The sequence below is a fragment of the Manis javanica genome, chromosome 1, assembly GCF_040802235.1.
Source record: "Manis javanica isolate MJ-LG chromosome 1, MJ_LKY, whole genome shotgun sequence".
Lineage (NCBI taxonomy): Eukaryota > Metazoa > Chordata > Mammalia > Pholidota > Manidae > Manis > Manis javanica.
In genome coordinates this window covers 123,688,453-123,714,221 of record NC_133156.1, presented here as the reverse complement: position 1 = coordinate 123,714,221, position 25,769 = coordinate 123,688,453, and the positions used below count along the sequence as shown (strand labels likewise).

Genomic DNA, 25,769 nt, shown 5'->3' with positions numbered 1-25,769 from the left:
TTTTTTAGATCTAGATCCATTAAAAGTAAAAAAGTTTTCATTTTACACTTAGTATGGATTTTGTCAGAAAAGATATTGTTAGTATTATGGATGAATCATACCATCCAAAAGAAGGTCATGTTCTAAAAATGGTTTGGTTTTTCCTTTATTTTCCAATATGTGAATGAGCTTCTCTGATTTGATCCCCAAGGTCCTGGTTCCATCTCACTTTATTTTTAGCAGCTTCTCATGTGAAAGGGATCGGGTAAAGGAGGGAAAAAATTATAGTTTGCAATGATGTGGAAGGGTAAAGAAGGAGGAAAATTGCTTTGGGCCAACTTATATAAACAATTTCCAGATTATGGATTCTTTAGCACCAAAAATTCTTCAAGAACATTTCTTCAGACACACATGTTATTCTACTCATTTGCATGTCAAAAAAAAAAATAGAGGAAGGGTAAGCAAGGGAAATAAACATTTATTGAGCCAGGCACTGAGCTGGGTATTTTCAATAACATGAATAGAAATATAATGATCATATTACACTGGGATGTTTAAGATTTTTGTTTGGCAAGCATTGTTCTTGGTGTGCAGTAAAAATGAAGATGTTATAATAGCAGTCAGCATAATTTCCCATACTGGTGACAAGGATTTAACTGTCCATGTTGTTCCCTCAAAATGGAAGGAGACAAATGAATAAATCCATAGAAAACAGAAAGCACAATGTGTAATAATGAGAGTTAAAGAATTAAAAATGCAAGATAAATCAGATGACTACAATCTTCCATAACTCATTGCAGCTAAAAAAAAAAAAAGGAAAAAATATAGGCATTATAATAAGTATACGTAGAAAGAAGTTTTAAAAAGTGAAGCAAGATTATTTCTGACCTATGGCTGACTTTTCCAATACCATATTATATTGCATGGCCAAAATCAAATAAGGAAAAGATTTATTTTTGGGGGTGTTCAGGAAACCACACTTGAGGACTATCATTATCATGGCTTTAGGTAGCCACCAAGAGGTGATTTACAGTTAAGAAAAAACTCTGCACTCTGTGGTTTTCTTTTTTTCATCTGGTAACTTACTATGTATTCTTTCTGGCCCTTACTTGTCAGCCAGTTTTATAAAATGTACAAATAGTTATTGAAAAAGCCTAGCATAAACATACCAAGTGGTGAATTAGAAGGTGCATTCTCATGTAAAAACAACAAACAGAAGCAGTAACTTACTGAAACAATCACTTCTAACTTCTCCCTTAATGTTGAAGAATTTTGCTTGGCATTTTCTAGGGAAAGATGAAAAGCAGAGGTAGTGGTAGCTGTGGAAAAAAATATGGAACGTTTTGCTATTACATAGTCTTCACTTGGATATGGCTTTGCAGAAGACAGAGACCACCAACAGGCTGGGTCTAAGATTGCTTTGGTTTCTGCATGAGACCCTTACATTGTTTAAATGAATGACCGAGCACAAAAGCAGGCCTCAGGATGCACCTAATACGATGTCACAGAAAGCAAAGCTGAGAGGTTGACTTTTTAACAGTTGTTGGATTATACTTTAAACACCTAATACCCCAGATCAGCTGGGGAATGGCATATTATACAGCTTCTAGGCAAAGATTACAAAATAAAATAGTACATTCACTATTTCGACGGAAATCTACCATCACAGAGCTTTTCAGCTTTGTTTAACAGACATAGACAACAATCGTATTGAAATACATATGGATAGATTGTAAGTCATTAAATAATTATTTTCATTTGTATTACATGATGAGTTTCACAACATGAGGATTATATATTTCAGTGTGTCATACAGCTTTTGAACCACATAAAGCAATACAATATAAAATAACATAACAGTTATTTTAAAGTCAGGAGTGTCACATGACAAGCACACCTGATATGCCACTGAAAGATAGCCAAAGCGTGAGACCTGAGACCTTTCATTTCTGAACAATAAGCAGCTTTGAAGAAAGGGCATTAGGACAAGAAGGGGAGGCAGTTACTTTTAGAAATTCAAAATAATTTTATCAGGAATTTTATAAAACAAATTATTTTGTCAGAGGGATCTTTGCCATATAGATTTTCAAGTTCAGATAAGCTAACACATTCCCCCCGCCCCCCCAGGATTTGTGAAATTTGCATGGAAAAATTCAGACTGTATTTTGAAGCTTATCCAGATGAAGCATTATTTGACCATAACTATTAAAGTTTATGTCAGTGGCCAAAGCTTTTAGAGTTAATTATTTTTCTCTTGAATATGCAGCTAGTAAAAAGTTAATTAATACAATAAGATTGTCTAACAGTCTCACTATTCATTGACAACCACATCAACAAGGTGTGTTATTCTATACATGTCTCATTGCTTCCTGATTTGAAATCAGAGCATAAATAAAAGGAATCGATGTGGACAAAATAGTGGTGGGTATATGGTATTGTGAGTTTTGTACATCTCTTAGCCATAAACTAGGACACTGAATAGATTATAGATTCACTATGTTCATTAAAATTGGGGTTTAGTCGGCTAATCTCAGCATTTTGTGGAATCCTGATATTCCCAAACCTCTGGAAACATCCTGTTTTCTCTACCATTTTCCTTTCACTGAAATAGATACCATGATGGTCTCAGACCAAAATCACCTTCCTGAGAAGCCAAGTCTAGGGAGAGAAAGCCTATTTGATTTGCAGGTCATATACCTGCTAATCAGGGAATAAGCCCAGGCCATAATATAAATAGAACTTCTGGTTATATCCTAAACTCTCAAACAATTATTTTTTATTTTTAAGTTTCTGTGAAAGACCTAGGCTGAGTCATCAATGTAGCTTGAATTTATGAATGGCCTTTGAATTACTTACATAATTGATGAATTTAGAATCTCTAAGCATGCGAATCCCTAAATGAGGTAACTTGTGACCCTCAACATGGGCCTTGACATCTGTGTGGCTAATTTAAAGTTTGACTCAGTCCTTTGCAGGGCCAAAGTCATTGCTTATGAATAATTTAGTTTCTTGCAGATATTGTGGTCTACTGCACATAATTAACTCTTATGAAAAATATAGACCCTGGAGTGAGAGAATAAAAAGCCTACACAGCTAAGAAGAGGAGAAGCAAGGATAGTAAATCAAATTAATCTGATTTGTAGGAATGTATCTCTGGTTTTCTCGTAAGCACTGTTACAGCCGCACTGGTCAATGGTTTAGGTTAAGGGTGCGTGGAGTCAGCAATATTTCCCACACTGCACCTGGATCTTTGACCTGGCACCCTGGATCTTAGTTCACAAGAATCAAAGACGGTTAGAGCTGGAAGGAGTCTCAGAAACATTTCAGGCCAACCCATTTAACAGGTGAGGAAAAGGCCAACCCACTTAACAGGTGAGGAAAACGGTGGCTAAAGGGACTTACATTAGGCCATACAATCTGTTTAGTTGCTGCAATGTGACCTACACCTGGAAATTGAGGGCTCAGCCTACTAGCCTAGCAATGACACTACTGTGCTTGAACTGAAAAGGCAGAAAAAGAAATTTGTTCAATGAAGCGTACATGAGGCTTTCACCAATGGGTAGTAGTCCAGAGTCATTCACATTTTTCTGTGTTTGTGTGTGAGGTTCCATTGTGCACCCATTGCCTTTTTCACTTCCAGGCGTGCAATTCAAAGCAATTCAAAAGTGCATCAGTATGTTTTTAAATTGAGAATCTTGAATCTTGGGGTGGAAGGTTTATCCCAAAATCCTAGCCGGAGTCAATTTCTTATTAGACAAATTATTCCATTTGCATCTGCTCTATGGTAATTCAGTTAAACAATGAATTAAAAAATCCACCGAACAGTTGCTCATTGGACCTTAGACCATTTTGTCATTCCCTTTCTGGCTTCTTTCATTTACATAACAAAAGTGAAATTTAGTTTCTAAATTTCTTTTCTTGCAAAAAGAATTAAAAAAAAAATAAAGAGAGGCACTTTGTAAAATGTGTATAAATCTGTTTCTTGTGTACTCTAAAGAGATAGGGAAGTTACTAAAGGCAGGGCCAAGTCTTTCTGCAAATCTTTCTGATGCGCAGCTGAGAGCAGCTTCGAGAAAGAGCCAGATTTCCTCCACAGCCCTGCTGCATTCTGGCACTTAGGTGCCTGTTGGTCGCTCCTTGACTCATAGGAGTCTCTGATTTGGTTGGGTCACAAGAGGACAAGGAGTCAAACTCCTTGATCTTGTACAGGTATCAAGGGCTGACTCACTTTGGACCAAACCAGTGAAAGCAAGTTTTTAATATGTAATTGCTTACTGGGATTAATCTTAGGCACTTGGGAGAACGAAAGTCTGTGAAATGCCAATGACATGGCTGGTAATACTTGTGCTGTATTGACATGTCTTATATCCATTTGTTAAAACTGATCAGAGAACTTTTTGCACTTTGGGTCATAAGCATTCACAAATCAATCATTGGTTATTCCTTTTCAATGTGCTTCATAAGTCGAATATTTAGGTGTGTTTTATAAAGTTATGATGTTTTATGTTTTGGAGCATAAGACTCTTTAAATTAACTGTGTAATGGTGGTTCATAATCTATGAAAGAGAAAAAACAAAACAAAACAAGACAAAACAAAACAGAATTGGTAGCCAGATATAAGAAAAGAGATCTGGGGCTGCTGGGCTCAGCAAGGAATAAAACATGGCTTGATTCAGTGAAAGACCATTTTTTGAAAAATTAGAGCCTCATTCAATGTCTTTTTTTAAAGTCTCATGCCTCTTCTTTCTATACATGTACTTGTACATAATCTTAGACTGTGATTCTGTACCTATATAATTTATGAAATGCATGTGCATTCTGTTAAGGCCAACTGGAACTGATGACTTAAAAGTGAAATGAGCATGTCACTGAAGAGTATTTCTCTACCATTATTTGAATCTTAAACCATGAATCTTGCATTTCTGTGGGGAAGGCCAATTGTTTATTAGCTCGATTAAGACACAAAGCTTTGGTTAATCATCTTTGCTGGAAAATATTCAGGACTCATGGACTGATGGAGTTGGAGTTTAAAAGGCCATTGGAGATTATTTGACCTGACATTTCCTTCAGAAGAAACTGAGGCCCAGAGAAAGGAACTGAGCTAAGACAATGAAGCTAGGACTAGAACCTGGGTCTCTTGACCCCCACTCTGTACCCTTCCATTTGACTAGCTATCTCCTGGATAGAGATATGCTAGACCATGATAAAGAAAAAGAAAATTTAATTCAAATAAGTAGTGCTAATCAACCATAGAATTATAGTCTTGGCTTTATGTAGTAACTGACTCCTTGGTGTTCTTTTAGGGATTTAGTTCAAGTAGAGTCTTAGCCATAACGTTTCTTTTCATATATACCAAATCATGTGTCAAAAAGATCATTTCTGAATTTTCACACTACCGGAGTGATTGATATACATCTTGGGGGAAAACGGACTATTTGGGGAAAGGTTTAGACTGCATTGGCTTTGAAAGTCTGAGTCTTTTGTTCAGTGCCTCTCAGGAATATATTCCCTGGCCCTCTTGGAAGTTGTGTGTACTTCTGCAGGTATTTCTCTACCATTATTTGAATCTTAAACCATGAGTAAAGTTTTAAGAAACGATTCTTTCTCTTTTCATACAGTGTAGTTCAGTGAGAATCAAACAAACTTAACCCACACTTTCTTAGACAGGACTGTTTCCAATATAACCTTCTGTTGTGGCCGTCTAGGGCAGTGCTTCTCAAACTTCACTCTGCACATGAATCATCTGGGGATCTTAGTAAAATGCAAATTCTGATTCTGTAAGCCTGGGGAAGGGGGACCTATATCCTGCATTTCCAAGCAGTGCCCAGCTGATGCTGATGAAGCTGTTCCTCAGACGATACTTTGAATAGCAAGGATCTAGGGGATTGCATGAACTCGGACAATGTTCCTAAGTATTCCCCTCTCTCTTAAGATGTTGCTTATATTTTGGAAGAACAGAGCCTCAGATCTACTACTTCTGGGAGCCCTAGCAATGTGTTTACTTTCAAATATCAGGCTACCTCCGAGTCCAGTTCCTATCAGCATGGGCTTGAGTGGAGTGGAGTACACCCAGCTAGTGAGTAGGCACAGAGAATGGACCTGAAGATGAAATGAAAAGCAGAGGGCAGCAGCTCCATAAGCCATGGGTACTCTCTAAAATGGAGATCCAGGCTCTTGGCCGCTCTCGGGGAACGTGCCCTTGGAACTGACTTGGGAGATTCTTACTGCCATACCCTTGCCTTTGTAGCTGTTCCCACCACTCCACAGATGTCTGGTTTCTTAGAACTTTTATTTGGATACTTCTGACGTGAGTGGTGTCTCTGCTTCTGCCAAGATTTTGCAAATGGATGTACTCCAGAGAGATGCTAACTCCTGGCTTTGCTTAAAATTTATTTGGTGCCCAAGATTGCTCAGGAAAACAAAACAAAACAAAAACCCTCTCTCTAAAAAGTATGTTAGATGTTGCCATTCTCCTGTCTCATGGTAGTTTATGAATATTTACCTAGAGAAGAGCAGAAGCCCCAGAGGTCATTTCTAGTCTGTGGAGAGTTCTGAAACTCTAGGTTGGTGATTGTCATTTAAAGTACCCTGGAGATCAAAAGAATCAAATGAACTGTACTGGAATATAGTACACTTAACACTATGTTGGAAATTGAACATTGTCATCCACTTGGTATCCCTCGGCGGGTGTCAGTTGGGCATTTGACTCTGTGAACAGGGACTGCTCATACAACTGTGTACTTAAATAGTTATAACTTCATAGCAGAAAATACTGTACCCACTGAATATGCAGGCAGCTATACTGGGAAGATAGAAAATAGTCTTTTATTTTACCTAAGTGGTAGAAAAATAGTCTTCAAAAATACATTATTAAATGTATAGGTTTATATTAAAGTAGAATTTGTATATACAGTAAGGCAGTATTTTCATTAACATTTTGCTGTGATTATCTTTTAAATTAGAGTTAGTCTTTTGGGATTTGTTTTTTTCACTAAGAGAAGACTGGGTGTATAATAAATATCTATCATGCTGAAATGAAGCAGGAAAATATTTTAGAAGGATTTACTAGGTGAAACTTATTTGCCTTGTATCAGAAAATTTCCCTTTCCAACACAATATTCTCCAGAGGCTTTAGAATAAAATACAATTTAGGGAAAAAATCTGTGCTTAACAAATTTAAACTGTTTTAAGAAAAAATGGAGGCATCATCTTTCCTTGCATATCAGCAATGTATCACTAAGGTAATAGGAATGGATGTAAACAATTTATCAGGTGTCCTAATGCATTCTTTAAATGTGTTGTATTTGGTTAATACTAATAACATGAAAGAGGAGTGCAAAGGTTAAGCAACTGGTTTTCCAAAGGTTTTCATGGCATTTTTCATCTTCCTATGGTAAACAATTTTGATTATTTCATTTCCTTCTGTGACATACCAAACCATGAGAGACTTTTCCAGAGGATGTACTGTTGGTATTGTCCCTCAAGAATACTAAGCAAGGTGCTGTTATTTCATTGAACATATCATTTTCTAACTAATAGCAAAAAGTAAATCTACAAATCACAGTTAGGAAACAAAACCATTTGTTCTGGAATCAGCTGTTGAAAAAAGAGGCAACTGTTTGAAAATGGAGCATGAAAAAGAGTGGACTGTGAGACTTAGTCATGTCAGTCCAACCATGTTCACAAGCATTCTCTAGTGGAGTGTATTTCCTGTACTCTGTAGTGTTACCTGAAGAAAAGTCACATTATAACCAGTCATTCCATTAACCAAGATATCACTGGAAGGGCTGCATAAAGCATGTGGGGTCCAGGTAATCCGACCCGCCGAGCTGGAGTCTGCAGTTGCTTGATGTGGTGGAAGCCAGGTCTTTTTCAGCCTGACTCTGTTGACAGGATGGTGGAGCCTCCTTGGCTGGTTCTTCAAACAAAGCCGGGTTTCGAGCTTGTGGATCCTGCACTAACAACAGGATGCTGCCCTCTATCACCTTGGACACCTTAGCATACTCTTTACTGGGTTCAGGAGCACCTGGCTTCTCCGTCTCGTCACTGTCCTCTTTCTGTTTCGGGAGCAATGACAGTGCTCCATCTTTGTTGACCTTATGGATCTCCACATAATCCAAGGGCTTAGCAGAGATAAAAGTGGTTTTTTCCTGGGGCAGCAGCCATGCTGTGTCTTGGCCAGTCCAGGCATGGGAGTGGTCCCCCTCCCTCTGCTCAGCTGCCTTACCTTCCCCTCCAGTCTCAATGGTTTCCAAGGATTTGAAAGCATGATTGTCTGTTTTGTCCAACAGTGTGGCTGAAGCCCCTGCCATGACCGTGGCCAGCTCGCACACATCAGCGAGGTTGTGGTACGAAGATCCGGGGTTGTTTTGGCTGGGGAGCTGCGGTAAAGGCCACGTTGAAGATTTGGATCCATCAGCACAGAAGTAGGGAATGTTGCCTTCCAAGCCTATGCTCTGGGGGTCCCAGGTGAGGGTAACATTGGGTTCAGGATTCCGAGGCTTCTCAACGTCCTCAGGAGTGTGGAATGTGCAGGGATTTGCCTGGGGTTCCTCACACTTTTTGGACAAAAGAGAAGGACTGTCGCAGCTGCCCCGGCCAGAATCACTGTCGGGATCCAGGTGTGCGGGCTTCATACCTTGACCGTGGTGTTCTTTTGAATGGGCTGGCATCAGCTGCTGGTCCTCACTGTCATCCACTTCTAAAAACTCCACCAGCAGGTCCTCACAGTCAGAGGGAGGAGGGAAGTCTTGGCATCCCAGGGCATTCAGGAGTTCTTCAGACTTGCCCTTCTGTTAAAACACAGACACAAGGTGAGATGGCTCTTAGCTTCATAGCATCCCAAAGTAGCATCATGGCCACACCTATGTTCATGACTACGGGTAGGTGGGATGTGGTAACGGCCTAGCCAGATTTCCCAAATGTCAGACGTTTGCATACCAGGCCTCTAATCACCTCCTGGACTACTAATTGTCTCATATTTTTTCTTAAGTCAGTTTATGATTTTAACTCAGTTTCTCTCTAAGCAATAATGATCATAAGTTTACTGGGCAAGTAGTATATGCATATATATATAAAAAACATATAACTATTCAATAAGAAAAGTTTCTAAAATGCCTAAAACCACTGTGCTCATGCATGCATTTGGCCCTTTAGGACTCGCTGGCCCTGACATCTGGTTGCTGGCCAGTTGGTTCTCTGAACACCTCCTCCTCTTCCCACTCCCTGTCCTTCCCCTCGTTTCTCCTGCTATCCTGTTTCTTCCTCTCCTCTCCTCTGTTTCCTCCCCCTTTTCTCCCTCTCTTCCCGCTATCCCCATTTCCTACATCTGCTCCTATTCCTCTCCCTCCTTCTCTTCTTTCCACCTCCTCCCTTATTTTCCACTCTTCTTCTTGATCTTCTGACTTAGATCAGGTACTGGTGTCTAAATCTTGACTTTATCACTTACTAAAGGGTATTAACCTTGGACAAGCTGTTCTATGATCCTCAGTTTCTCCATCTGTAAAATGGGAATAAGAGTACCTACCTGGGAGGGTTCTTTGGAAGATTAAAGGTAATGTGGATAGGAACAGGAAAAAAAATTTTTTTTTGACACAAAAAGTAGTTGTTTTTCATTATGTAGCTACAAGGTCAAGCTTCAAGCTACACAGTAGTTAATTTACTTAGTTGAGATGTTCATGTTGGTTCCATAACGGCCAGTGCCAGAGACTGGGCAGTGGGGTTGGAATACTGGATCAGGAGTCCAAGTCCTGGGGTTCTCCTCGCTACTCTGATATTTGCAATCAAAGTGAATGCGGTTAAGCCAAATTCTCTGGGACTCACTTTTCACAATCTTGTCTGTTGGTCTCACAGTGGCTGGGTCAAATGATAGAATGTGCAGGTCACTGCTTTTATATACATTGGTATTAAGTTAAACTTAAATTAAGGTCAAATTAAAATTATATGTTTCAACCTGGAGAGAAATTTAAAATATTCTAACCCTTCTTTTCATTCAAAACACTTAAAATTAATTCTCTCTTGAATCAGCCTAAGTGGGCCCTGGCAAACATCAGCTCCATTAGAATGATCATGTCTCAACCAGAATGCTCAAAATGAGCAGCAATTGCAATAGAATATTTCAATTATGTAAAGAATAGTCAGGTGGAAGCTTTTACCAATGTATCACAGAAGAGGTGGTGGTGGGCTCCTGATTTGTATTAATTAAAATATTCACCCTCTTTCTAAATTGAAAGATTGTGAAATCTATTTGCACAAAATGTTTATCTCTGTGCTTATGAACAGACTTGGTAAATCTGATGTGTATTACTATGTTTTCACATTTTCTTGCCTTTCTCTCCTTGCCCTCTGACTTCTAGTATGTGATGGTAAGTACACTCACGCCCCACCACCCATCTTTCCATAAAGACAAATAAGAGAGAAGGGACAGCTGGGCAAGGGTGAATGCACGGGCCAGGCTGAACTGATGGGGATTACATGTGCATGTGTAAAGGCCCTTATTACAAAAGAGCAAGTCATATTACACGTCCACCTCTGGCACTTACCTCCAGTAGATGGGTATCAAATCCCTTTATCTTTGGCCCAGGAACGGGTGGAAGGATACAGGTCACCATGCTACAAAATAATTTGTGAGAAAGGATAAATGATCATCTTTTCACTTTGTAATTTTTGAAACATTAGTATTATCGCCGAATAGCTCCTATGTGGACTATGATAGACAGGAGTCAGTATCCTGGGGCTACGTGAAGCTAATGCTCCATGGTGAAGACAATAATTAGAGGGGCATCCATCAAAATGAGCTCTGACTAGTTGAGGAGGTTGATTCTGAACTTAGTGGATTGTTTGGACTATTTGTTTTCTTTTTTTCAGTTGTTCTTGCCAGATTTTTTACTATTTCATAATTTAGTTGGATGCAAAGAGTACCAGCATAAGTGTATTCTGCTGTGTTTGCTGGCACTGATAAAAGGTTTTTTATGAATGAATATACAGCAGCTGATGGCTAAAATGAAGCGTTTGAATTATCTGTAGGTTTCCATCATCTTTGTATTGTCATTTTTGCCATTATCACTGATAACCATGATTGAGAGGAGGGTTGATAGACAGTGAAGTACCTATAGCCCTTCAAAGTCACTGCCCAGACCATAATCAAACAGATGACAGCAGAAAGGACAGCCACAAAGATCCACACGATGGTATCTTTCATGGTGAAATCTGAAAAGCAAACAGCCAGAAAACTTTGGTCATATGTAGCATCATTAAAAATAAACAAACAAAACTAAAGAGTGAAACTATTGAATAAAAGAATTCCCCCCACTATGTACACCTCTTTTGATTTGAACAGCAATCCAGAGTAGCATCAATGCTGGGCTTGATTTTTTCCAATATCATTAAATTTTAATATGCTGCATATATTTTACATTAATTTACAAATTTCAAAATCCTTTTTCGCATTATTTTATTTGATCCTTAAAGAGGAAATCTAAGGCCACGTGGTCAGTTGCAATAATAACAATAATAAAAGCTAAGACTCATGAAATTCTTACTAAAGCCATTAATGGTGTTAAGCTCTTTACATACACTGTATGTAAAGATGAGGAAACTGAGACTCAAAGTGAGATTTATCCAGGAGCACATAACCATAAAGTTATAGTCTGGGATTTGAGCCCAAGCCTTCTGCCTCTAGACCTGTGTTTTTATTTAGGAAGAGCCAGGGCTGGACTAGATGCATGTGGAACCCTAATGGCCTGCAGCTCAGGGCTTTTTCCAGTATGCTAAGCCAGTGCAAGCCCTGCACATTGGCCAGGCAAGGGGTCAGAAGACTTTGCCATGTGGCTTTGGGCAAGACCTCTAACTTCACTGAACTTCTGTTTCCTTACTTTTAATTCCTAATGGTAATTATATTCTCTCTGAATTCCTGAGAGGATTGGGAGGCCCAAACAAGGTAAAGACTTTGTACAAGCTATACTTTGGAAATACAAGATGAATCATCTTTTTGTGAAATACAAGCCACCATGTTTCACTTAGAATTGAGTGCTGCTTATATACTGTGCCTTAACTAAGAGACCAACATGTAATTGACAACCAGAGACTGAAAATCATTCATGCCTTTGAGATGGGATACAACCTTTCAAATCCGGGAGTACTAGATGATGACCTTGACTAAATAATAGGGATGAAGCAGAAGGGCAGAGCAGAATGACTGACATTCCAGCTCCCTGAACTTGCCAAGCCCATGTCTGAAGCCTTATCCTCAAAACTGGTCCTCACTGGCCGTGACTCACGGAGCAACACTCTCCTTCCAAATGTCTTTGTATTGGGTGGAGAGTGATAAATTCACCACCACTTATTTTTTCTGGCTAAGATCCCAAATAGTTTCTCTGTTAGTAGTTACTACATACAAATCTACTAAATCCATTCTATTTTTAAAAAATGTTTAAGAATCTGAATAAAAGGTCACCAAGACACTCACCATTAGGTATCTGCATGGAGCTCTCTGGGCTCCACTCACTCCAGAATCCGTGGTCTGGCTTGCAGCGAACCTGGACAAGGTATTTCTGACCTGGATATAAGCTGAGAATCTTAAACTGAGTCTGCTGCCCAGCAAAATGTGTCTGAGGAGGAAAAAGAGAAACAGAAGTCACTTGTCTTGTGTGATGAAGAGACTTTTCCCCTAGATATAAATTATTGGGGAGTGAGTGGACAGTCAAATTTAGTGGGTTTCCTGTTCTCCCCATTCTACTTTCACCCCTTCTCTTCCTCCTCTTAAACATTGCTCATACAAAAATTAATAGGCTTTATGTCTGTCCATTTAGAGTGCATTTCAGAAAGATAAATAAATTGCCCTCTACCCCAGCACCTCTTCTAAATTCCACTTTTCGCAACACAGCCAGTCAATAAAATTGGAAAATTGTTAGTTTTGCAAATCCTAATGAAATAGTTGATTCAAGTATTATGACTCGGTATAAAGTCTCTCAGTGGAAGGTAGCCTGGTATTCGTGTATGTTGGTGCATTAGGGCACAGAGTAAACATAACTTCACCATTAAGGGATCAGTTCAGCATCTCTCTAATCCCGGAGTGAGTTTTAGCCTCATTTATTGTGGAGTCAACAAGATGGTTTGTGTCCCCTGTTAAGATGCAATATGAAGCACATAACATCACTTCTGAAGTACTCTTGCTAAAAACTATTAAACCGGAATCTAATCTTTAAATCTAGTATCTGTTTATAGGAAATATGGGGACAAAGAAGTTAGCTAAATGACCTCCCAAAGGACTAATAAGACATATGCAGAAGGTGCGACATTCTATGGGAGAAGCTGTCCATTCTCCTGAGCACGTTGAGGCTGAAGGGATATAGCCACCAGTGGTGGTCCTTGAATAGATTATGGTTTGGACAAGCAGCTGTTAAAGATATTTTTGGGAGCAACTGGGGGATTAAAACATGGACTGGCTATTAAATGATATTAAAGAATTTTAATTACTTTCCTATGTGTGATCCCATTATTTTGGCTCTGCTTGAGAATGTTCCCTTTTAAAAAGCATTTTAGAATGGAATATAATAATGCCTAAAGTTTACTGTATTATTTCCTTACATTGAAGTATTTTAAAGTGAATAAAAACACTATTGGCCATGGACTGGTTACACTGAGATTTTTTTCCTCCCCTGCAGTGCCATGTAAGCACTCTCATAGGTGTGTGGATCTAAGAGATCCTGGGGGAGGTGAGTAGGAGCTAACCTGGCAGAAGAAGCTGCTCGGTGCAAGGAAGCAGCCCTGGGAGAGCTGTGAAAATGAGCCCTCATCCATTGCCAAGGAGGGGAGAAGGCCCTTCCACATTGGGGTGGGTCACGATGTCATCAGGAGGGAACACAGTGGCCCAAAAATAAGGAGGAATGACCTGTTCTCAGCTGTGAGGCTTCTTCTTTACCAAAGGATCTGGTTCCTTCCAAAAGCTTCTGGCTGACTCACCTCCCACTCAGCTGCTTTCTCTGGTTTTAAGCGAATTTCATACTGGAGTGTGAGCCAACCAGATCTTACGTCGACCAGGGTAGGTGGAAGCCATTTCATCCACAGGTAGAGTTTTCTGTCTTCTGGCTGTTTTAATTCCAAAGTCAGGTTCACAGGAGGGTCTGGTTCAACTGCAGATATGAAAGAAACTCTGCATTTAGTAAAAGTGGTATTCAAACACAGAACTATATGACTTACAGGAAGCTTTTTCTATCATTTTACTTCACTCTGGTTATGGAACACTTCACATTTGATATGAGGCACTGGTCAGCAGAATTGGAATTAAGTTGAAGCAAGCAAGTCATAAAATTTAAGGAGGCACAAATGGCCAATGAGCACATGAAAGATGCTTGATATCATTAGTCATCTGGGAAGTGCAAATCAAAACCATGATAAATACCATTTCACACCTTTTAGGATGGCTAGAATTCACAAAATGAAAAATAACAAGTGTTGGTGAGAATGTTGGAGAAAATAGAACCCTCATATATTGCTGGAGGGAATGTAAAATGGTACAGCCACTGTACAAAACTCTGGAAGATACTGAAAAAGTTAAACATAGAATTACCATGTCATCCATCAATTTCAGTCCTAGGCATATACTCAAAATAATTGAAATCAGGTGTTCAAACAAAAACTCGGACCTGAATGTTCATAGAGGCACTATTCATTATAGTCAATAGGTGAAAATGGCTCAAATGTCCATCAACTGATGAATGCATAGACAATATCCATATAATGGAACACTATTCAGCCATAAAATGGAAGGAAATACTGATATGTACTACAACATGGATGAATCTTGAAAGCGTTATGCTAAGTGAAAGAAGCCAGACACAAAAGACCATATACTGTATGATTCCATACATATGAAATATCCAAAATAGGTAAATCTATCAAGACAAAAAGCAGATTAGTGGTTGCTATGGAGCTAAGGTAAAGGGGGCGGAGGAATCTGAAGTAATGTTTAATGTATATGAAGTTTCCATTTGGAGTGATGAAAGTATTCTGAAACTAGACAATGTTGGTGGTTGCTTAATATTGTGGATGAACTACCATCAAACGGCACACTTTAATGGTTAAAATGGTGAATTTTGTATTATGTGTATTTTGCTACAATAAAAAAAAACTAAGGAGGCACTTACTTTCAGGAAAGTGAACATTCAAGTACAGGTCTGTGCATGCCTCCTAAGTGAGGTGTCTTGGGCACTGACCCTAGTCTCTGTTCTGTTGGTCAGTAACATTTTCTCTGTTGATTTCTTACCTCCTCAAATCAGTCTCCATACCAGGTGGGATAAGAATGAGTGCACTTGGCATTATAACCTATAGTTGCCTACAAAAGGAACTTTAGAAAATTTGCCACTAATTTTAATGCTTATACATCACTAAGTAAATACCTAAGAAAGATTATTTTACATGTACTTGCTAAAAAAAAACATCAGTTACACTGTTTTAAGTTAAACATAATATGGAGAAATACCTCTGATCAAAAAATATTTGGACAAAAATGCAAGTAAAATGTTCAGGGTGAATCCTTTGAACAAAAATTTCGCAACCTCAGCATTATTTGTATTTTTGGACCAGATAATTCTTTGGGGGGAGGACTGTCCTAAGCCTCTCCCCATTCATACTTGTTCCAGTTATTTGCTGGGGGGGGGAGAAAATATTCAAGTGTACATTCATTGATGTTGGAAGATTTTCTAATTTCAGAGGATAACATGCCAACGGGATGATATGTCAGTGAACACTTGAGAATACTAGCTTGTTGTGTGGCTTTAGGTAAGTAGGAAGGCTTGGTGATCTTGAAATTAATTAGCTATTCCCTATATTATCATCCAAGATGAGGGCTGAACCAGTCCTGGCCAAACCATCTCTTGTCCAGGATTCACTCTGTCATTCCTGCTAAACTGTACGGGCCACTACAGTTATGCCTAATTGCCCTGCAGCTCAGTGTTGATCATGCAAAGCAAGAAGCAGCTCTCAGGTTGACTTTGTTTTACTTTGTTAATTGTCCTTATGATGTCAGCCTTCAGCCTGCTGTTCAAGTAGCATTTTACTCCCCAAATTCTTTCTTAAAAAGTAACAGATCCAGTTGTTAAGGAGCACATGTATATTGAGAATTGAATTTGGCGCAAGGCATTTAGAGCAATTCCTGTGGGCGTGGGAGCAGAGAACCCCTTCTAGGAGCTGCTACTCCATGGAGCATCTGTCTTTCATGGAGAGATAGAAAAGAAGTCCCAGCCTTGCCAAAGGAGAAGGAGACATGGATTGCAGGAGAACGGCTGGAGGGATAAAGGAAGCAGAAATAGAACATTCTTTCTGGGTGCCAGAGGATGGGAGGAAGGATCAAGTGAAAGCACAGGGACACAGGAGCCTGAGTACCAGGTCTACTGTCAGGAATGACCAGATCAAAACTGATTTAAAACATTCCATTGATAAGAACATACTGTAAATTTTCTCATCTTTCTCTTCAGGGACCCATCCAAATGTCCAAGAATACTCAAACTGAGTTTGAGTCTTGGCAAATCCATAATGGAGTAACAAATTCCTTCCCCATCACCCTTCCCTTACCTATATAAGTCACATCCACATAACGTGGGTCCGAGGAAATGCTTCCCACCTGGTTTGTGGCGTTTACTGTGATGATGTATATTGTCCATATGGAGGTGTGCTTCTTGTTAAAATAGCAGGAGTTGGGGCCACTGGTTTTGTAGTCTGGACATTCATGGGTGAGTGTCTCTCTGTAATTAGTAATATATTAGGAATGAATAAGAAAGTAGTAAAAAGAATCTAGTTTTTTCTGAATGGATCACTACAACTGGCTTATGGGGACCAGGCATTCCAAGTGCAAAAACCAGAGCTGAAATATGGCTCCCCAAGCTTCTGTGGCCCCATATCAGCTGGGAGACAGGGAAGAAAGTGCTGGAGAAGGGAGTGGACAGGCTACTTCAGAGCCTCAGCAACTCTGCTTTTCATCAACCCTTCTTTTCTGTCAGTTTCTATGGGCTTTGTCATATACACTCTCTGGCAATAAATACTTGAACTTTCAATTGTCAAGGCTCCCCCACACTTAGATGCCATTGGGTCATCTCAGGAAATGGGTCTTTCCCCTGCATACAAACTCACTGGGGGCCCATGTACAATATAGCATTTATGGCACATAGGTGTTGAATTATATTGCATTTTAGAAAAAAAGTAAAGAGGATAAAGACTTGTGTCAGCATATTTCAGACTGTACTAGGTCAGCAACAGGGTGAAGGGACCGAGGGAAGACATATTTCAGGCCTAGGTGGCTCATTAGGCAGCTCACATTAGACTTGGGGCTTCAATGCAAGACACACCACAAGGTGTGCAGGCTTCTTTGATTTCGTTTGAGTTTGTGTTCCAGAAATCTGTTTACACTGACACCTCTATGGGTCCCAGAAGGGATGACAGCTTTGTGTACAATAGAGTGCAGTCACTGGGAAGTGGGCCAGCTGTTGCCACCAGTAAATGTTTTCTTCACTGGGGAAGAATACAGCTTTCCAAGAGGGTCTTGTTGTGAATAAAACAAAATCCTCACCCAGAGGTGACCTTGTTCAGTCTGTACCGCTGACCGAGCTCCAAATACGCCCTTTGGAAGATCCTGGATCCTGGACCCACAATTTGCTAAGGAAAAAATCCTCACCTACCTGTTGTTATAGGGCTCTTTTTATTTTCTTGGGCATGAAACAAGTTTGAAAAGCTAACATACCGTGGTTGTCAAGGATTACTAGATAATCCTCTTATGTTATGAAAGTCAAGATTATTAAAAAAATTGTGAATGACCCAGGTTTACGGATGAGCATCTGAAGTTAATTAGCTCTTAGGAAACACTTATATGTGGCCTTGAGCTGCCAGCTTGGCTTGCCACAGGCAATGAAACTGCTTATTGTGCTGTGTGGTGGCAGGGGCAGATGAACGCACGCCAACGCACGCCCACTGAGAGAGCGCCTCAAGGGCCTTAACAGGAGAATGTGGAAGCTTGACTTGTATGAGCTTTATTAGTGTCAATCCAGGGAAGTGTGATGATTCTAATTCAGAACGGCCTGAGGGTGAGAACCCCATGTGGGGTTTTATAGGAAAGAGAGCTTTTTACCCTTCCTTGCGGTAAGTCAGAGTGTAATTGGTGGGAAGTCCTCCATCTGTCCCAGGCTTCCACCAGCAAGTGAATGTTTCCTTTTCAGGAGAACGACATTTAAAGATCTCAGGTTTTCCAGGAGGTGATTGTCCTAGAAAAAGCCAGAATTTGCTGGAGGTAAGATTAAGGTGCACCCTCCCACAGTATGGGGGTGCCCGTAACAAGCCTTCTCCCCAGCATGAGCTCAGGGACGCGCGGGGCTGATGTGGCACTCCCCGGCCCTGGTCCCCTCTGCTCACCAGCCTCTGTCTTTCTGCTGCTCCCACACAGTCAGCTCAGTCTCTGATCTCTGTGTTCTTTCACTGTATCCCCGATGCTCCTCCTGCAGTGGCTCCCTTCCGCTCTGTGCTCGTCATCTCTTTTCCTTCCTGTTTCCCTTCACTTTTCTGGATTCTGTTCAGCTATGACCTGTGACCCAGTGTCACAGTCTGTCTCCCCATTCTCCTGCCCCCAATTAATAAGTCATGGTTCGTAGTTCCTTTTCATTTATATTTCCCCCTCTCCTTGGTTCTTTTTGTGGTGAGGTGGAAAAGGGCTTCCTTGTAGCTTCATGGCTGTTTAAGGGGGACGAGGCATGGCAAGAGGTGGAGAAGTGGGTGTCTGCTTTCCCAGGTCCCAGCTGTCATGACTATCTGAGAACTGCATCCAGTCCCATCTGGATGCTAGCAGGTCTGAATGGGGCAATGTGGGAAATACAATGTCAAGAGGATGGAGTGTTTCAGTCACCTCATCCCCAGAGCTCTTGGTGAGCTGGCCCCTGCTTCTCTTCCTTACCTGTCAGGTCCAGAGAGGAAAGGAGAGGCTCTGGGTATGCCCGGATGCTGCTGGGCCAGGGAGCCCCGCCACTCCCAGCCCTGCAGCCCCAAAAGGTCCTTCTTTGGGCTGAGCTGGACGGCCAGGAGTTTAGTTCAGGACATCAGGAGCAGAAAGGGGAGCTCTCAGGTGTTTCTCCCACACTTGTCCCCACCCCTTGTTGCTGGCTCCTAGTCTAGAACGTCTAGCCAAGCACCAGATCAGAAAGGGCGAGTTTGGAGGAGAACATGGGGGACGGGAGAGGCCATGGGCAAAGTGGACTAGAAAGCGGAATTTAATGGACTAGTATGACATGGGCACAGACTGGGGCAGAGAGCAGCAGGCTGATAATGTGAGCTGGAGCTGAGCTACACTCCAGCTCCCAGCTCCCACTCCATGCTGATAACTATTAAAGAATTACAGAAAACCTTAAAACTCCATGCCAGCTAGCCTGGGGCCAGCACTGCCAATATTTATAACATTGTTCATTTTTACAGGTTACCAAAATTCAATGGTTTAATTATCAGCATACTCAGAAGTTATTTAAGGCAATTGCTGATTATCTGAGTGCTTAAAGTTTCCCTATAGATTATACTGATATCTACTTTCCTTTTGCTCTTTATGAAAACATCTCTTTCACATTTCACTCATTATTAATAGTATCTCTAGGAAACTCAAGAGAGGAAGGTAAAGTTGTGAAATTATAATTACTCAAATGTTCTTTTTGCCTATTAGAGGAGAAAGTTAAAATTAATGGACAGTCCCACTATCCCCATAAAATGTACACAGAGTGACAACCACATAGGTACCATACACACTTTCACATCGAGCCCACGTCACACAACACACACACACACACACACACACACACACACACACACACAGAAATTTACAGAGATGCATACTTAAAGAAGCACACACAGATACACACAGAAACATACATGTACATACAGGTACTCACATAGATGCATATTCACACAGGTAGACACAGAGAAGCATTTGCAACCAGGCATATATAGAGAGGTTAACATAGACACAGGTACATACAAAAGTATACACCCCCAGAAACACACAGGGGTTGACACAGGAATCTGTACACACAGGCCCACTCACTAATTTGGCTGTGGACTTCATTCCGCCCATAGCACAGATCATAGACTTGGCTGTACCTGTTCCCACCATGTCACAGAAATCTCTTAGATCCTTTTACAGTTTTTCAAAGATTTTTCATATACATTATTTCATTTGAGGTGGTGGGAACATCACTATTCTCACTTTGAAAATGTGGAAATCCAGGGAGACGGGGTAACTGGTTTAAGGTTACACAGCTAGTTAGTGACAGAACCTGGATGAAACCCTGGTCTTGTCGTGTGAACAGCTGTTCCACTGCACTCCCGAAATGGGGATGAAAGTTGGAGCATAGTGGCAAGATTTTGCATTAATTGCATTAATTCTTGCATTTATTTAATGCCAAAAATATTGCAAATCCTTCAAGAGCAGCAGGTAACATGGACATTTTCATTTCCCATAACTGCATTGCAAAAGGACTGTAATGGACTCTGTATTCTCTCCATAAACACCCCAGGGAATTAAAGAGAGTAGGACAGTCTCTAACTTACCGTTCAGAAGATGGGTGTTGAGAAAAAGTAGCAAAATGGAAACAATTGTGGATGCCACATTCCCCTTCATGTTGGCTCCCATCTCCTTCCGCAAGAAATGTATCAGAGGTTCACTGAAAGAGAAAGCACCAGGCAACTTCTGTGAAATGGCAGTCTGGTTAGGCACGTTCACCACTTTATTCTGGGTGTTTGCAACTGATTTCTATTCCTGCTCCTTCTTAATGTGAATGACAAAACAGGAGGAAAGGAATGTAGGAAAATGTAACATGGTTTGAAGACTTGGCTCAAGAACATCGATGCACACATGCTGGGAAAAATTCCACCACCAGAGGTCATCAGATGACAATGCTCAAGGGCAGCCGTGCAGCAGTCAGCTCTGCACACACCCCAAAGAAAAATTGTTCTCTTCACACCTCACAGTCACGTAACAATTAATCACCCATTTCATGTGCGATAGATTGTATGACCTGCAAGAGAACTGTTTGGCGGGAGGGCTTTCATCCACTAGCCCCAAGTAAGCCAAGCTGAAAAGTCGGTACCCTCAGTACACTTAGTATGACTTCAAACTGACCTCATTGATGCCAGGGTGCTTCCTCTGAGAAGGAAATCTTCTGGGCTATGGGCATGGCCGTGAACCACACAATGAACTCAAGTGAGGCTCTGCGTGGTTCCTTTCTCCCCTTTGGAAAAGGCCCATAAACCCCAGTAGTAATTCAATCCTTTGAGTTTGGAGCATTAAGTAAATTTTGAACCTGCAGGGGTTGAGAGTTTTGAGCAATTTATTATTAACATTATTATTTCTACCTTGGAACAACTTTCAAAGCCTCTAAATGTTCTTCTAAGAAAAAAGGATTTTTAAAGACATTTGGAAAAATGCTTATTAGTCTTGTTGGACTCCAAACAGCTCTCAGCAAACAATAGATTTGATTAATTAAGTGTAAATTCTCGGAAACACATGGCTTACGTTTGCCTTTAAATTTTATGGGGTTTCAGATTCCTTCCAAATGCTGTCCCTGTCCCCTGCCTGTCCCAGACTGCACATTCTAAAGGACTTTCTGGGTCTTACTGCTTGGGGTCATCTAATTTAAATCAAGTTGTTAAAGTCTCATAATATGTTTAAAATCATGCTACCACATATGCAGCCCTTACCCTGGATCAGGCACAGTGCTGAGTATCCTGATCATTCACATTCCACTTAGTCCTCACAAAGGCCCCATGGAGAGCACCGGTTAATGCCATCCCCTTTGAACAGGTGAGGAAACTGAAGAACACAGAGGTTTAGTGAATTGACAGCCACATGCCATTGGGAGAGAGCAACCTTCTACAGGGAAGAGAGTGGAGACTAGCAGCTGACCCGAAGAAAGCAGCGCAGCCAGCCTCGGGCAGGTGTGGGGCCAGGAGAGCTGAGGCACAGAGGGGAACCAGCCTTGGGTCCTACATGTAACCAAGGATCTCAGCTGCTGTGCTTTCCTTAGGTCCAGTTAGCCCTGGAAGAGTTCTTTGTCCTGGAGATCTGGGGATTTTGACCCCTGGCTGGAGAGGTTCTGTGATATCCTTTTATTAAGACTTCTCTGCTCTTTGGGGCATTGCATCAAAATGCTTGAAATCAATGTGCTGTAAATCACACCTTTTGGGCAAGGTCAGGTGCTCTGCCCCGTGTTCTGCGAAAGAAATGCCTGTGGGGGCTGGAAGGAATAGATATTGTTGGCACTATATTTGTGGTGCTCTGGTTCAATCTCAAAGGAACTCTCCTAAATAAAGCTTTGCTATAAAAATACTTTCAGGAAGTATTTTATGAGCTAAAAAGAAACCACTTCTGGGATTTCATAAAATATCCTGGAATCTGATTACTAGCCACCAGGTACTTTCTGATGCCTTGAAACTCCCATGCCAGAGAATCAGACATACAGGAGTGTTGTTACTGTGTTTCAATAGTGATTTCCCAACTTCATGCCCTATCTTAATCCCCAGCAAGGCAAATACAGTGTGGTAAGTAAACCTTCAGAGAGAAAGATAATCACCACTGCTCACTCCTAAGGGCACTATGTCCAGTGCTAACCCAGATTATTTTGTGGCTTTTCCCAGAACTAAGCACTTCTTAGTTGTCCACTTCTGCTTGTCCACTGACCATTTTTTTATGACTGGTGGGCACCAGGCTGGTGGTGAATTTGTTTTTTGTTTCTCTGAGTCCCTCCACCCCCACTGCAAGAAGAATCTTGATCAAGGGTCCTCTGTATTCACCCCAGTCAGGGCTAGAACTCCCAAAGAGAGTCCACAGTCTGCTTTAGTGGTGGTTACAGCAGCAAATGGTTATAGCTCCAATTATTTGGAGTCCAGTTAGGAAAAAGTCAGCCCCGCACTCAAAGATAGTTATCTCAGCCTCACTCCTCACCGACACCCTGGGTAAAACTATGGTTTAAAAATGCAAGACATGGAACCAAGCGGCAGGCTTGCAGCAATCCAGATGTCCCTATACCTTGCCCATGACCAGCTACCTTGGCTTCTTTGGTCTGAATCTTCAAAGAGTCTCTCATCTTTATGTTCCCCCATTACCTTACTCCATTATGCCTTCCCACCATGCTCTGACCTCCACCAACCCTCCTCCTTCCTCATTTTGCTCTGCATCAATGCTGATCTTGTTCAGACCCTCTTTTGAAAAATCTCCCCTTCATTGCCCTCTTCCATTAAACCAGGTCTCTTCTTCTCAGGCCAACAGTTGAGAAAGAAGTCTGGCAATGTATGCTCTGGCAAGTTGCGTTTCTAAGAAACAAGAGCTATTCTTCCCAGAAGGAAAATCAAGACCACAGTCCCATGGTGAGGACTGATCCTACTGTCCACAGTAGAAGGGTGTATCAATAGAAGATGAGGCAGTGTGGCTCCTGAGAGTTAAAAGGTAGATTTGAACTCCCAAGACATCACTCCCCACTGTCTACCCACTGGCAGAATCCGTCTATATATTCTGACCTTCTCAGAGCCCATCCTGAACACCAGTCATCTCAGCTCTACTATTTTCTGAAACTTGCTCCCGGACTTGGTATCAGGTGATTCGAAGTGAGTGCAGTCCCCACCCTGTTCTGCTCCATCTGTCACTGTTGTCCCAATATTCTACTTGGATTTTTGACCTAGTTCCCCTGACTCTATGAAATGGACTGAGCATACTAAGCAGGGATTCTGAGGACTCAGTTCTTGGAAGCCCAATTCCCAATGGACAAGCAGGGCCCAGTCCAAGACCCGGATATCTTAAAGATTGTCACACATATGATATACACAAACCATAAATATTCCTCTCAATAAATTATCAAAAAATGAATATGCCCATGTACAACTGGGTCAAGAAATGGAACACTAACAACCCCTGAGAAATCCCCCTGGTGTCTTCCCTGATCTGCACCCCATCACTCCTCAATGGGATCCACTCTTCTAACACTACAAATTAGGTTTGCCTATTTTTGGACTTTATAGTAATGGAATCATATAATGTGCATTTTTGAGTGTGTGTATGTCTGGCTTCTTTGATTTCACATTGTTATATGATTCATCCTTGTTATATATGGCTTCCAAAAATTCATTTTCACTTTTTCTCATTCATCTTCATTCATATTATATTGCATGAGAGATCATTATTTCTTCATTCTACTCTTGATGGACATTTGAGTTGTTTCTAGTTTTGGCAAACTTTGGATCATGCTAAGACTGATCAAGACTCAGATGGTAGGACAGATACCATGTCAAGATAAATGCCATATGATTTCTCATATATGTGAAATCTAATATATATATACACATATATATATATATGTAAAACTAAGCTCATATATAGAGTCAAGATTGGTGGTTGGCAGAGGTATAGGGGTAGGAGAAATGGGTAAACTGTTTTTTGGTTTAAGTAAGTTGAAAAAATAAAACTAAAAAAATTCAAAACATAAATTTTAATAGTTTAAACTGCATATGACACTTAATTTTGAAACCCTATAATTAAACTTGAGAATATCTTTTTTTGTGGGGATTAAAAAACCTGTTGATGAAGTTTCTGCTTGGAAGTGGATAAACTTACATATTTACCCAAAAGGAAAAAAATAGAAAAAGCCGACAATTTTGCAACACGTGAATTTGATGGAATAATGAAAAGAGTAATAAAGACAAACTATTTGCTAAGTTTTGTTTTGGAAAAAACATGTTTCAAATAAGTTATTCTGAATGGTGTGACTGCTATTAGAAATAGTATTTTGGATTGATAAAAAATATCCACCTCTGATTCCAGTCCCCCTCCCTCCCTCCATCCTTCCCTCCCCACCCATGAACCCAGAAGGGAAGAACTTCTCGAAGACTCTGCTCTGGGAAAAGGCACCCAAGAAGAGGGAGTGTGCTGTGCGTGGCCGTGGCTGTGTGCCTGAGAGGTAGCTGGTTAGCACAGAGAGCCTTTGTCAGAATCAGAGCTGACTCGCAGTTGGTACCGCATATGGGGACTTAACTAGAAAGATCTGTCGGCTCCTAACCTAACTGGGGTAAACTGCCACACAGGGATGTAGGCGCCTTTGCACTAGAGACACCTTAATAAAACAGAACACTGAATGAGACCCCCACAGCTGGAAGCATCACTTCCAAATATGATGATGCCAACCCCACTCTCTCTCCACAGCATCCCAGCAGCGTCTTGGACTTGAAGGAAGTTTGTTTTCGCTCAGCCTGCTTGGCGGGAAGGCAAGAATAGGACCTGGGTAAGTTTCAATTCTCCCTGGCCAGGGCACACTTCAGGCAGATGTTGGAAAATACATGTTGGCCTGATTTTCAGGGTAACTAGTCCCTCATGGGATCACCAACCAATTAAGAACAGTTTAAAAACATCCATCAGTTGTGGATTGTGGTTTGCTGTTTACAAAGCTGTTCCACAGACATCAGTGGTTTTTCAGTCCAGGATTCATGTTAGGACCATGCAGGGAACTTCTTAAAAGTACCTACTGCTGTGCCTTGTCCCCAGAAATTCTGATTAATTGGTTCAGAGTTGGGCCCACTGGCAAATGGACACTTAAAAATGACCTTCCAGATGATTCCAGTCTGGAACCACTGATCCACATAATGTCACCTAGCATACGCAATGCCTCGGCTAGGTGGCTCCACTTGACAGGAGAGCATGCTGAGGGTCAGAAAGGTAATTGCTCTGTCTTCTATCACACAGGAAAGGCAGTATAGCAGAAACGGGAAGCCAGTCTTTAGACTCT

The 25,769-nt window shown here is 41.0% G+C and overlaps 1 protein-coding gene across 6 annotated transcripts in view; it reads right to left on the bottom strand.

The window, feature by feature from the left end:
- Positions 1-437: 437 nt before the first annotated feature.
- Positions 438-25,769, bottom strand: part of PRLR (prolactin receptor) — a 142,892-nt gene continuing 117,560 nt past the window's right edge. For 3 of the 6 annotated variants that reach the window (XM_017674212.3, XM_073237267.1, XM_017674210.3), the window contains exons 2-10: positions 21,122-21,302; positions 20,551-20,663; positions 18,098-18,230; positions 16,552-16,721; positions 13,942-14,111; positions 12,446-12,587; positions 11,088-11,187; positions 10,521-10,590; positions 438-8,771 (exon numbers count right to left, since the gene is read on the bottom strand). In XM_017674212.3, the coding sequence (XP_017529701.3) occupies positions 7,755-8,771; positions 10,521-10,590; positions 11,088-11,187; positions 12,446-12,587; positions 13,942-14,111; positions 16,552-16,721; positions 18,098-18,230; positions 20,551-20,663; positions 21,122-21,126 (1,920 nt within the window). In that variant the 5' untranslated portion in view covers positions 21,127-21,302 and the 3' untranslated portion in view covers positions 438-7,754. The remainder of the gene's footprint in view (positions 8,772-10,520; positions 10,591-11,087; positions 11,188-12,445; positions 12,588-13,941; positions 14,112-16,551; positions 16,722-18,097; positions 18,231-20,550; positions 20,664-21,121; positions 21,303-25,769) is intronic. The other 3 variants (XM_073237250.1, XM_017674213.3, XM_073237252.1) reach the window with 1 other exon arrangement.